Source organism: Leuresthes tenuis, unplaced genomic scaffold (genome assembly GCF_036924035.1).
Source record: "Leuresthes tenuis unplaced genomic scaffold, fLeuTen1.0.hap1 SCAF_20, whole genome shotgun sequence".
Lineage (NCBI taxonomy): Eukaryota > Metazoa > Chordata > Actinopteri > Atheriniformes > Atherinopsidae > Leuresthes > Leuresthes tenuis.
Window position 1 is genome coordinate 31,844,188 of NW_027325374.1, and position 12,330 is coordinate 31,856,517.

Here is a 12,330-nt window from a genome sequence, read left to right on the forward strand (position 1 = left end):
TTGTGTCTGTATACTGACTGTTTAAAATACAGTTATAAGCTACGTGAATGAAATTTTGGTGTCTGTATACTGACTGTTTAAAATACAGTTATAAGCTACGTGAATGAAAGCTTGGTGTCTGTGTTCTGACTGTTTAAAATACAGTTATAAGCTACGTGAATGAAAGCTTGGTGTCTGTATACTGACTGTTTAAAATACAGTTATAAGCTACGTGAATGAAAGCTTGGTGTCTGTATACTGACTGTTTAAAATACAGTTATAAGCTACGTGAATTAAAGCTTGGTGTCTGTGTTCTGACTGTTTAAAATACAGTTATAAGCTACGTGAATGAAAGCTTTGTGTCTGTGTACTGACTTTAAAATACAGTTATAAGCTACGTGATTTAAAGCTTGGTGTCTGTGTTCTGACTGTTTAAAATACAGTTATAAGCTACGTGAATGAAAGCTTTGTGTCTGTGTACTGACTGTTTAAAATACAGTTATAAGCTACAAGAATGAAAGCTTTGTGTCTGTGTACTGACTGTTTAAAATACAGTTATAAGCTACAAGAATGAAAGCTTTGTGTCTGTGTACTGACTGTTTAAAATACAGTTATAAGTTACGTGAATGAAAGCTTGGTGTCTGTATACTGACTGTTTAAAATACAGTTATAAGCTACATGAATGAAAGCTTTGTGTCTGTATACTGACTGTTTAAAATACAGTTATAAGCTACATGAATTAAAGCTTGGTGTCTGTGTACTGACTTTAAAATACAGTTATAAGCTACAAGAATTAAAGCTTGGTGTCTGTGTTCTGACTGTTTAAAATACAGTTATAAGCTACATGAATTAAAGCTTGGTGTCTGTATACTGACTGTTTAAAATACAGTTATAAGCTACGTGAATGAAAGCTTTGTGTCTGTGTACTGACTGTTTAAAATACAGTTATAAGCTACGTGAATGAACGCTTGGTGTCTGTGTTCTGACTGTTTAAAATACAGTTATAAGCTACGTGAATGAAAGCTTGGTGTCTGTATACTGACTGTTTAAAATACAGTTATAAGCTACATGAATTAAAGCTTGGTGTCTGTATACTGACTGTTTAAAATATAGTTATAAGCTACGTGAATGAAAGCTTTGTGTCTGTATACTGACTGTTTAAAATACAGTTATAAGCTACGTGAATGAAAGCTTTGTGTCTGTGTACTGACTGTTTAAAATACAGTTATAAGCTACGTGAATGAAAGCTTTGTGTCTGTGTACTGACTGTTTAAAATACAGTTATAAGCTACGTGAATGAACGCTTGGTGTCTGTGTTCTGACTGTTTAAAATACAGTTATAAGCTACGTGAATGAAAGCTTGGTGTCTGTATACTGACTGTTTAAAATACAGTTATAAGCTACATGAATTAAAGCTTGGTGTCTGTATACTGACTGTTTAAAATACAGTTATAAGCTACGTGATTTAAAGCTTGGTGTCTGTGTTCTGACTGTTTAAAATACAGTTATAAGCTATGTGAATGAAAGCTTGGTGTCTGTATACTGACTGTTTAAAATACAGTTATAAGCTACATGAATGAAAGCTTTGTGTCTGTATACTGACTGTTTAAAATACAGTTATAAGCTACATGAATCAAAGCTTGGTGTCTGTGTACTGACTTTAAAATACAGTTATAAGCTACAAGAATTAAAGCTTGGTGTCTGTGTTCTGACTGTTTAAAATACAGTTATAAGCTACATGAATTAAAGCTTGGTGTCTGTATACTGACTGTTTAAAATACAGTTATAAGCTACGTGAATGAAAGCTTTGTGTCTGTGTACTGACTGTTTAAAATACAGTTATAAGCTACGTGAATGAAAGCTTTGTGTCTGTGTACTGACTGTTTAAAATACAGTTATAAGCTACGTGAATGAACGCTTGGTGTCTGTGTTCTGACTGTTTAAAATACAGTTATAAGCTACGTGAATGAAAGCTTTGTGTCTGTATACTGACTGTTTAAAATACAGTTATAAGCTACGTGAATGAAAGCTTGGTGTCTGTATACTGACTGTTTAAAATACAGTTATAAGCTACGTGAATTAAAGCTTGGTGTCTGTGTTCTGACTGTTTAAAATACAGTTATAAGCTACGTGAATGAAAGCTTTGTGTCTGTGTACTGACTTTAAAATACAGTTATAAGCTACAAGAATGAAAGCTTTGTGTCTGTGTACTGACTGTTTAAAATACAGTTATAAGCTACGTGAATGAAAGCTTGGTGTCTGTATACTGACTGTTTAAAATACAGTTATAAGCTACGTGAATGAAAGCTTGGTGTCTGTATACTGACTGTTTAAAATACAGTTATAAGCTACGTGAATGAAAGCTTGGTGTCTGTATACTGACTGTTTAAAATACAGTTATAAGCTACGTGAATTAAAGCTTGGCGTCTGTATACTGACTGTTTAAAATACAGTTATAAGCTACATGAATGAAAGCTTTGTGTCTGTGTACTAACTGTTTAAAATAGTTATAAGCTAAGTGAATGAAAGCTTCGTGTCTGTGTACTGACTGTTTAAAATACAGTTATAAGCTACATGAATGAAAGCTTGGTGTCTGTATACTGACTGTTTAAAATACAGTTATAAGCTACGTGAATTAAAGCTTGGCGTCTGTATACTGACTGTTTAAAATACAGTTATAAGCTACGTGAATGAAAGCTTTGTGTCTGTATACTGACTGTTTAAAATACAGTTATAAGCTACAAGAATGATAGCTTTGTGTCTGTGTACTGACTGTTTAAAATACAGTTATAAGCTACGTGAATGAAAGCTTTGTGTCTGTATACTGACTGTTTAAAATACAGTTATAAGCTACGTGAATGAAAGCTTGGTGTCTGTATACTGACTATTTAAAATACAGTTATAAGCTACCTGAATGAAAGCTTGGTGTCTGTGTACTGACTGTTTAAAATACAGTTATAAGCTACGTGAATGAAAGCTTTGTGTCTGTATACTGACTGTTTAAAATACAGTTATAAGCTACGTGAATGAAAGCTTTGTGTCTGTATACTGACTGTTTAAAATACAGTTATAAGCTACGTGAATGAAAGCTTTGTGTCTGTGTACTGACTGTTTAAAATACAGTTATAAGCTACGTGAATGAAAGCTTGGTGTCTGTATACTGACTGTTTAAAATACAGTTATAAGCTACGTGAATTAAAGCTTGGTGTCTGTGTTCTGACTGTTTAAAATACAGTTATAAGCTACATGAATTAAAGCTTGGTGTCTGTATACTGACTGTTTAAAATACAGTTATAAGCTACGTGAATGAAAGCTTGGTGTCTGTGTTCTGACTGTTTAAAATACAGTTATAAGCTACGTGAATGAAAGCTTGGTGTCTGTATACTGACTGTTTAAAATACAGTTATAAGCTACGTGAATGAAAGCTTTGTGTCTGTGTACTGACTGTTTAAAATACAGTTATAAGCTACGTGAATGAAAGCTTTGTGTCTGTATACTGACTGTTTAAAATACAGTTATAAGCTACATGAATGAAAGCTTGGTGTCTGTGTTCTGACTGTTTAAAATACAGTTTTAAGCTACGTGAATGAAAGCTTGGTGTCTGTGTTCTGACTGTTTAAAATACAGTTATAAGCTACGTGAATGAAAGCTTGGTGTCTGTGTTCTGACTGTTTAAAATACAGTTATAAGCTACATGAATGAAAGCTTGGTGTCTGTGTTCTGACTGTTTAAAATACAGTTATAAGCTACGTGAATGAAAGCTTGGTGTCTGTGTTCTGACTGTTTAAAATACAGTTTTAAGCTACGTCGTAGCTACTACGTCGACATGGACCCCTACGCCGTAGCCTGACGTGCACCTCCAAAAAATTCGGTCTTAATGGCTGTATGCAGCAAAGATGCTTGTTGACATTTGAAAATATCAAAAGTGCATTTGTTCATCCAGGTTGTAAATTCAAACCTGTAAATTCACAACCAGTGTTGTAAATTCACCCATTCCCAGCCTCGGCCGGTTTAGTGGTCGTACAGACCACTTACGCAAATGTCTTCTTTGTCGCCTGCGCTTCAACATTAGCAATTTAAGCATCTGTTCTTCAATATTGATGAGCTCCAACTTCAAATACACCTTCTCCACCTCGATTACTGTTGTTAACCGTGACCGGAAGAAAAAGCAAGGATTCGGCCATAACCCCTGAAACCACACAAACACACAGCCACACACCCCTACCGGCATGGTGAATTGCAGAGCAACGTGTTCCCTTGACGCATAACTTCAAATTCTCAATGATGACGTCACGTCGACACGTCAACATTATGGAGGAGTATAAACTAAGCATGACTTGTGTGGCTCGAGTCTCTGTCAAAAATAGAACAGAGGTGTAATGCCCGCACGGCCGAGCGTTGAGACGTGTCCAGGATGCATATGAAACTGAGCACTACAGAGCCGGTGGAGGTTGATACATCGACTTGAATGGTGACGCAATGCTCACGCGACGCACTGAGGAGGGTCCCGGTGGATTTTGAGGGTAAGCATAAAGTACAGATCCGCTAATGCAGGGGTAAGACAGACTGAACTCGCGTTATCCTCCCAGACTCTAAAAGTAGCCGACGAAAAGAGGTCCCACCATATCTGTGATGTGGAAGTGGTTTGGATTCAATAAAAATCATGAACAAATTCAAACTTTGTCGGTTTGTTATCGCAAAAAAGATTTTGTTGTTTAATAACCTGAGAAGGTATTACCTGAGAGGCTGTGCATGAAAGCCCATGTGATGTGAAAGCTTTTTTTTACCTACATGTTGACTCTAATTAGCTTCTTAGTAATGATACTTCTGTGGCACTTCCAGGAATGAGTGTAAGGTAAATCTTATTTTTCACCTTTCTCACTGTTTCCACTATCATCTCCTCAGCTTTAATGCAGTGTGTAAGTCAAGCTGATGAGAGAGGCTGCACCACAATCATAAATGAGATCAAAATGCACTAAAGAACAATGGGCCTCATGCAATGGCACATGTGCTTTGATGCTTATGTGAGGAGTCTATTGCTCCGTCTACATTTGGCAGTCCAGCCATGGCATGAAAGTCCCTTTTACTTTGTACTTGTTCGACAGCGGTGTATGGGAATTTGATGTACCATGGGTAATAAACTGATGAGAGCTTTGATGACCAAGAGGAGCGCACGACTCAGAGGACTGGGACACACCCGTTTGTCTCCAATCTCCCTCTGAAAGGTTCCCGTGGCCAAAGATCCAAGGGTGGTGAGGACCTGGATGTGTGATGGAATTGGGTTTGATTGGCGTGATGTCTCTCTGGAGTTGTGGCTCTAGCAAGCTGCATATTTGCAGCAGCTCAGTCCTTGGCAATATAAATCGCAACATCAGTCATTCGTTTGTCTCCGCAAGGATATCTTGGAAGAGAGCGTGTATTCCGAGACCGTGTGGTCTCGGACCGTGTGGTCTCGGAATACACGCTCTCTTCCAAGAGCCTGATGCAAAAACTAGCAAGTCAGCCGCTGGTTACACTTCCCATTGACCTTGTTATATACAGAGTCAAATTAACCTTCAATTAGTGCATAATTTAAGTCAAACAGAATAATCCATCCATCCATTTTCTATACCGACAGTCCGTTAATCGGGTAGCGGGTGGGCTGGAGCCTATCCCAGCAGTCATCGGGCGAAAGGCAGGGTACACCCTGGACAGGTCGCCAGTCCATCACAGGGCCACATAGAGACAAACGAGACAAACAACCATGCACGCTCACACTCACTTCTACGGACAATTTGGAGTCACCAATTAACCTGACATGCATGTTTTTTGGATGGTGGGAGGAAGCTGGAGTACCCGGAGAAAACCCACGCATGCACGGGGAGAACATGCAAACTCCACACAGAAAGGCACCAGGCAGGGATCGAACCTGAAACCCTCTTGCTGTGAGGTGATGGTGCTAACCACCACACCACCGTGCAGCCCCGTGGCGTGATGTCTCTCTGGAGTTGTGGCTCTAGCAAGCTGCATATTTGCAGCAGCTCAGTCCTTGGCAATATAAATCGCAACATCAGTCATTCGTTTGTCTCCGCAAGGATATCTACACGGTCTTGGAATACACGCTCTCTTCCAAGAGCCTGATGCAAAAACTAGCAAGTCAGCCGCTGGTTACACTTCCCATTGACCTTGTTATATACAGAGTCAAATTAACCTTCAATTAGTGCATAATTTAAGTCAAACAGAATAATGTCAGCATAATTATGGGGTATAATGTATATATTTATTTATGATTGCCTCAAAGTAATAAAATCTGTGGCAATGCTATGAGGGTAATCTGATTTGCTTTACTATTGTCGACCAACAAGGCCACCTAGGAGACAAAAAAATACAAAGTTTATTATCAATAAACTGTTTTTTCTTAAAATACAAATCACACAAGTGTTCAATAACATCTACAGTCGATGCAATATTGCACCATCTAAAAAGGAAGGCCCCTGATTAAGCGTTAATCAGTTTGCTTAGGTTGCTCAAGCCGGTGGCTCACCGGCAGAGATGAATTACTGAGGGGGAATGATCCTTATGTTACACCACACGTAAAAAAACACCCATTAGGGGCTGGCGCTGCCACCAGAAGTGCCACTGCTGGGTGCCGATGCCACAAATTGAGCCAGCCCTTTCTCCAATTATTGACAACCAAGTGCACTACTGTACAGGAAAGTGAAGGGAACTGCCACCACCGGAATCAGCCAGTCACTCGTACCAGTGGCACTAATGACTCCTGTCCATCAAAAGAAAGAAAGAGAAGCAACCATTAGTAACGTAATATTGCCATGCCGTGGCGTTTTATACTTTTAGGTAAGTTTCTGGCAATGTTAGTTAAAGTTGGGCATTGGTAGCTTGTTGGTGGTAACTGATGCGCCCTCTTTTTGCGGTAAAGTCGGCCGATCGTCTGGCTGGAAGTTGCAGCCAAGGGAGCCTTGCTGCCGCACTGTGTGTGTGGCTTCCCATGTGCTATAGCGTCTACCTCCAAGAAGAGGTAAGAAGGCACACCTGAAGTGAATGATCCGCTCCACATATAATCTCAGCTGCATCGCCCCATGATCAAAACGACGGAGGATAATTGCTCACAGCTTAACGAGACACAGTGGGAGGGGGAGCAGAGATGGAAAGCCACCTGATTTACAATAACCCGAAAATGAAGAGATAGAAATGAGTGGAGCCATTCTGCCACAAAACCATTAGTCAAGCAAACTTGATTCGAATAACAGCGGACTATTTTACGAAACTCCTACGACAGGTCTGGATCACTCGTAAATTCTGTTCGTACCTGAAAAAGAAAACTTAAAATATGAAAAAAAATTGGTGAATGTGCAAATTCTCTTAAATCACTACACACGTAGTAAGAGCACATTGGGTTTGTTTTCTGATCATTTGGCCCAGTGCTGTAAAAAAGCATTATATCAGCACTTTCAAGAGGTTATATTTAAACTGAAAGTCACTCTTACCATTTTCCAAGGTGATTCAGGCCCCACAACTACACATACACCTCTGAGAACTGTATGTAGTTTGCATGAGACAGTTTGCTAATTTTATGTCTTCTGGAGACCTTGACTGCAGCGCCTCCCATTGGTTCTCCTCACTGATAACTGCTCTGTGTTTCCCCAACAGGATAAAGAGAACAGTAATACAACTGGAAAAGGTGAGTAATTAATTTTCCCTCTGTTATCCTCCAAGTGTGGTGATTCAATAATTTTTGACATGGGTTATAGGAAACATGTACAATAGGTGTGCAGAAGACTTTGTTTTTACATGTTGGTGGACCTGACTGCTGCTATTTTTCCCATTTTAGGTTCTGTGTATGTATATATATATATATATATGTATATGCCTGTATGTTTTAGCAGGTTGTCAGCGATCTCGCTTAGAACCAATGGACACCATCTTTGTGAAGAGTGTGAAAGAAGATGGTCCAGCCCAGCAAGCTGGATTGTGTAAAGGTACACACAAAAACTCAATATGATCAAATCCAAATGACAGAAAACAAAATGTTGATAAGCTAATATGACAAATCTGCATATATTATCAAGAGCTTATGGGCACAGACGTTTACTGCCAGTACTAACTTCTATGAAGACGGTTTTTGGCTCCCAGTTCCTGGGAGGAACTGCCTTTTTCTGTACAGGGTTTCCCATGTCCTTGCAAAGTTTAAGACTTTGAACATTTTCACAAAATAAAGCTCTTCTTTATGTAGTGTTGTACATTTTGAATTTAGTATATATTGAGGTTTGAATGTAATGTATGCAACATATTTTCATTTTTTAAAGCTAAAGTTGTTGTTTTTTTAAGTGAAGCAGTAATATGATTGGTAAAATAATACTTCTGTTGGGTAGCTCAGCAAATTAAACAGATGCCTCGTAAGACATTAAACCTTTTGTATTATTACAACAGTAAAATATTGTGACAAAGCTTGATGTTGATGAAGAGAAGGCCAATCCAGAAATGTTTAACACTTTGAATTTGAAAGATGCCTTGTTTGGAGCTGTAAAATACATTAAAGTTTCCAACCAGAAACAAATCAACAAAAAATGGTTAAACCTATCTAAATCCCAGCTTGGGCCTTTTCTCCCTGTGTATGCATACGTTCTGTCGGTACTCTGGCTTCCTCCCACCGGACAAAAACATGTCTGTTAGGTTAATTGGTGACTCTAAATGACCCTAGGTGTGAGCGTGCATGGTTGTTTGTCTGTGTGTGGCCCTGTGATGGACTGGCGACCTGTCCAGGCGGTACCCTACCTCTCACCCAATGACAACTGGGATGAGCTGATACACATCAGCATTCACACCACTGTTTCATAGGAACAGCTTTTCTAGGTATGCACAGTAACTTTGCACAATTACTGCTAAAAGCATTCATAGAATATCTAGAAAGCATGGATGTGTAGTGACCTTTTTGTATAGTTAATGACATCCATATTTAGAGCAATGGTTCTTGATGACAAAAAAGGCCAATACAAAACTATTTATCACTTTGAATTATAAATATACCATCTCTGAAGCTGTAAAATGCATTAAAGTTTTAAAAACACAAAAAAGTAACAAAAAAGTTATTAGTGTTTAATAACATTTGTCGGTGTTAAATAACAGTTGTCGGTGTTTCATAACAGTCATTGAGTCAGCAATCCTCATTACATTTCAGAATTTTAGAATGACTCAAGAAGACTTAAACGTTTTTAATTTTCTTTCTTTTTTTTTTTTCTGCCAAGATTTCGATATCTGGTTTCAACCATTTTCATCAACTGTTTAGCTTCTTAAACTCCTTCCATTGCTTTTATTTATCTTCAAATCCTTCCACTACAGGCTTTCAGCTTTCAAATTACTTCTTTTCAACACTTCAGGTTCCTCAGCAGTTTCAAATGCTTTCATTTATCTTACCAGCATTCACACTGCTATTTTGCAGGAACAGCTTTTTCTAGTTTTCTTTGCGTTTGCTTTTTGCCTTTATTAAAAGACCTATTATTTTCAACAAGAGGATTTCTTGTTGGAAATATGTTTTAAAAAAAATTACTTTTCTGCGTGACCATACAGTATATAGCAGGAGAATTGGCTTCGGTAATAGAAACATCACTATCAAATTGGAAGGTCAGCATTTCAATCCCCATTCCCTTTGCAAAAATGTCTTTGGCATGTCACTGGACCCCACATAGCCCCTGGTATCAGTGTGTGATAGCATATAAAATGCTGCATATATGGAGTGCATATTCTGTATGGTAGTGTTTGTGTTAATAAGAAACATATTGAAAGCTCTTTGTAGAAGGTTAAAACGTGCCATGTAAGTGTGGACCAGCTTTATTTCACCCTTCTTTTTAATGTGTTTGTGCATGCCTCAGGTGACAGACTGGTGAAGGTGAATGGGGAGAGCGTTCTGGGGAAAACTTACTCTGAGGTGATTGCACTCATCCAAAATAGGTGGGTGGTTTTTTTGTTGGTTTTTTTCCTCATCCCACATCACTGTCAGTGATATTACTCATGTTCTCAAATGGTTCTTTTATTTCTTTGTAGTGAAAATATTTTGGAGCTCTCTATTATGCCAAAAGATGAGGATGTGTTGCAGTTGGTAAGTGTGAGTATGATCTTTCCTCTATTTTCTCTTCTTTCCTCCTTTTCACCCTCTAAATGTGTGAAACTATCAGTTAGCAAGACTGTTACACATCAAGTTTTTCTTAAATTTCTAATTGAATTATTTCAGTCAGTTGTTAATCTTAATATTACAATGTAACTTTGCATGAACAGGAAGGATAGCACTATCATGTAAGTAGTTTACACATTGAATATTATTAAGATTGCCAGTATTGTTCATAACATAACTAACAGAGGGTTATTTTAAGTTTGATTTTATATTCATGCATTAATCATAGAGGCATTTATAGTGTTTAGATTATACAAAGCAATGCATTGCTGCTCTATTTACACTTAAGTTTCAAATAAATTCAGTTTAAGAAATAAAAAATACACACAGCCAAACAATAGTAGACCTGGGATACACTTGCAATACTGTAATAATTACCATAAAAGTTGTTAAAGGATATAAGATGGTGCATGCTACACCTGCCTCTCTTTCTTCTAGCTGATTCTTCTGTCTTTGCTCTTTCATGTTTCATATTGTGGCCTGCCCCTCCTGTCCTCAGGCATACTCACAGGATGCGTACCTGAAAGGCAATGAGCCATGCACTGATGAGGCATACAATCTCCCAGAGCCTCCACCTCTCTGTTACCCTTCTACAAAGACCTGCTCCACCACTCCACAGCTCAGCCCTCCTTCTTCCTCCAAACCTACATCTGGCAGACCAGGGGGTCCTGAGGAATCCAGCAGCCATTTTACCCCATCAAGGCGGCATCGAGGCCGGTCCTCATCAGCTATCAGTGCACTTGACTTTCATTTTGCTAACCACAATATTGCCATTGCCTCTGCAACACTGCCTCCACCATGGAAGGGCAGCCTGCCATCGTCCGCCCATCCTCACACCAACGCCCTCTGCCACCAGGCTCTGTCAGACTGGTACTACGGCCAAGCTAAGGCTGCAGAGCACATGTGCCCCCACAATTTCAGTGTATCTCAGGACCATTTAGAAGAGCTGGGGTTGACACTTGGTCCTAGATCTATTCTTGCAGCCACTTGTTCTGTGGAGCAGCACAGAAGAGAAACGCTCCTACACCACCACCAAGCAGCTGCTGCATCCCATGATTCCTCTCGGCTTGAGGGCTGGGCTAGTGTATCGGAACCTGGTAGCAGGTCGTGCTCTGAGAGCCTACTGGCAGCCTATGCTGAGTATGAGCAAAACTATGGGCGTTCTGTGGAAACACTGGCAGAAGCCTCTGCACTGGTGTCACCAAGTTCACAAATGGCTAAATTAAATAAGCAAAACTACCAGAAGGCCTCAGCAGAACATCAACACCCAACCTCAGCAACAACCACCGTCATAACCTCGTCCACAGTGCAACCCAGTGATAGGCAGTCAGGTCAGCAGGTAGCTGAGCCCCAGATGAGGCAATTAAAAGAGGAACAGGTGGTGGGCTATAAAAGCTATAGCAATTCTTTCACAAAAACTGGGCATCTCCTCCACCAGGCCACCTCCTTCAGAGAGCCTAGCTACAATGGCCCCCTGTTCAACTGGAGCCCTGGCAGTAGAAGGGACAGTGCTGGGGGATTGGCACAGTCCACCCCTGCCCTGTCAACTTCAGAGGAGGAGACAACCCAGCTTTGGGACGACAGAGAGGTCATCTCCACTGTGTCCTTAACTCAAGAGGTGGTCCGAAGGCAGAAGCCAGCAGCAGGCCGATGGACACCTGTTCAGACTCTGCTACATCCATTCAACACCGCACCCATAGAGTCAGCAGAGCCACCTGGTCTGACTTCTTCATGTGGAACACCCTTACCTGTCCCTGGTGGAGGCCCCACCCACAGAGCCAATGGTAGCCTGGCACAGTATCCAATTGACTCCGGGTCCTCTATTCCCTTTATTGGTTTGTGAGCTTTTCTCTGTAGATATTGACTCACAAAGAGTAAACTATCACATCTTATCAACTTTTTATATACCTATGTAAACATATACAGTATATGGAGAGAGATTGATATATCTACCTTTCTATCTGTCGATATCAAGTCCAGAAAGATACCCAGTTTAATTTGTTCATTCAAGCCAAACAATAGCCTCAAAATAAGTAAGTGCTGTTTAGTTTTAGAGTTCTAGTCAAATCTTCTAATTCGTTCAATTGGGATTGTAGACCACAACTGAACATTTCAACATATCAATTGTTGAAAAATGGTTCATGGAATGATGCAGTAAACAAAAAAAAAAACTTGGCTTTTACAAT

The 12,330-nt window shown here is 39.6% G+C and overlaps 1 protein-coding gene across 7 annotated transcripts in view; it reads left to right on the top strand.

The window, feature by feature from the left end:
* The window catches only part of LOC140278964 (rho GTPase-activating protein 23-like), a 101,299-nt gene that overhangs the window by 67,122 nt on the left and 21,847 nt on the right, over positions 1-12,330 (top strand). For 5 of the 7 annotated variants that reach the window (XM_072374104.1, XM_072374101.1, XM_072374105.1 and 2 more), the window contains exons 3-7: positions 7,627-7,657; positions 7,860-7,955; positions 9,846-9,924; positions 10,018-10,078; positions 10,644-11,979. In XM_072374104.1, the coding sequence (XP_072230205.1) occupies positions 7,627-7,657; positions 7,860-7,955; positions 9,846-9,924; positions 10,018-10,078; positions 10,644-11,979 (1,603 nt within the window). The remainder of the gene's footprint in view (positions 1-7,626; positions 7,658-7,859; positions 7,956-9,845; positions 9,925-10,017; positions 10,079-10,643; positions 11,980-12,330) is intronic. The other 2 variants (XM_072374103.1, XM_072374102.1) reach the window with 2 other exon arrangements.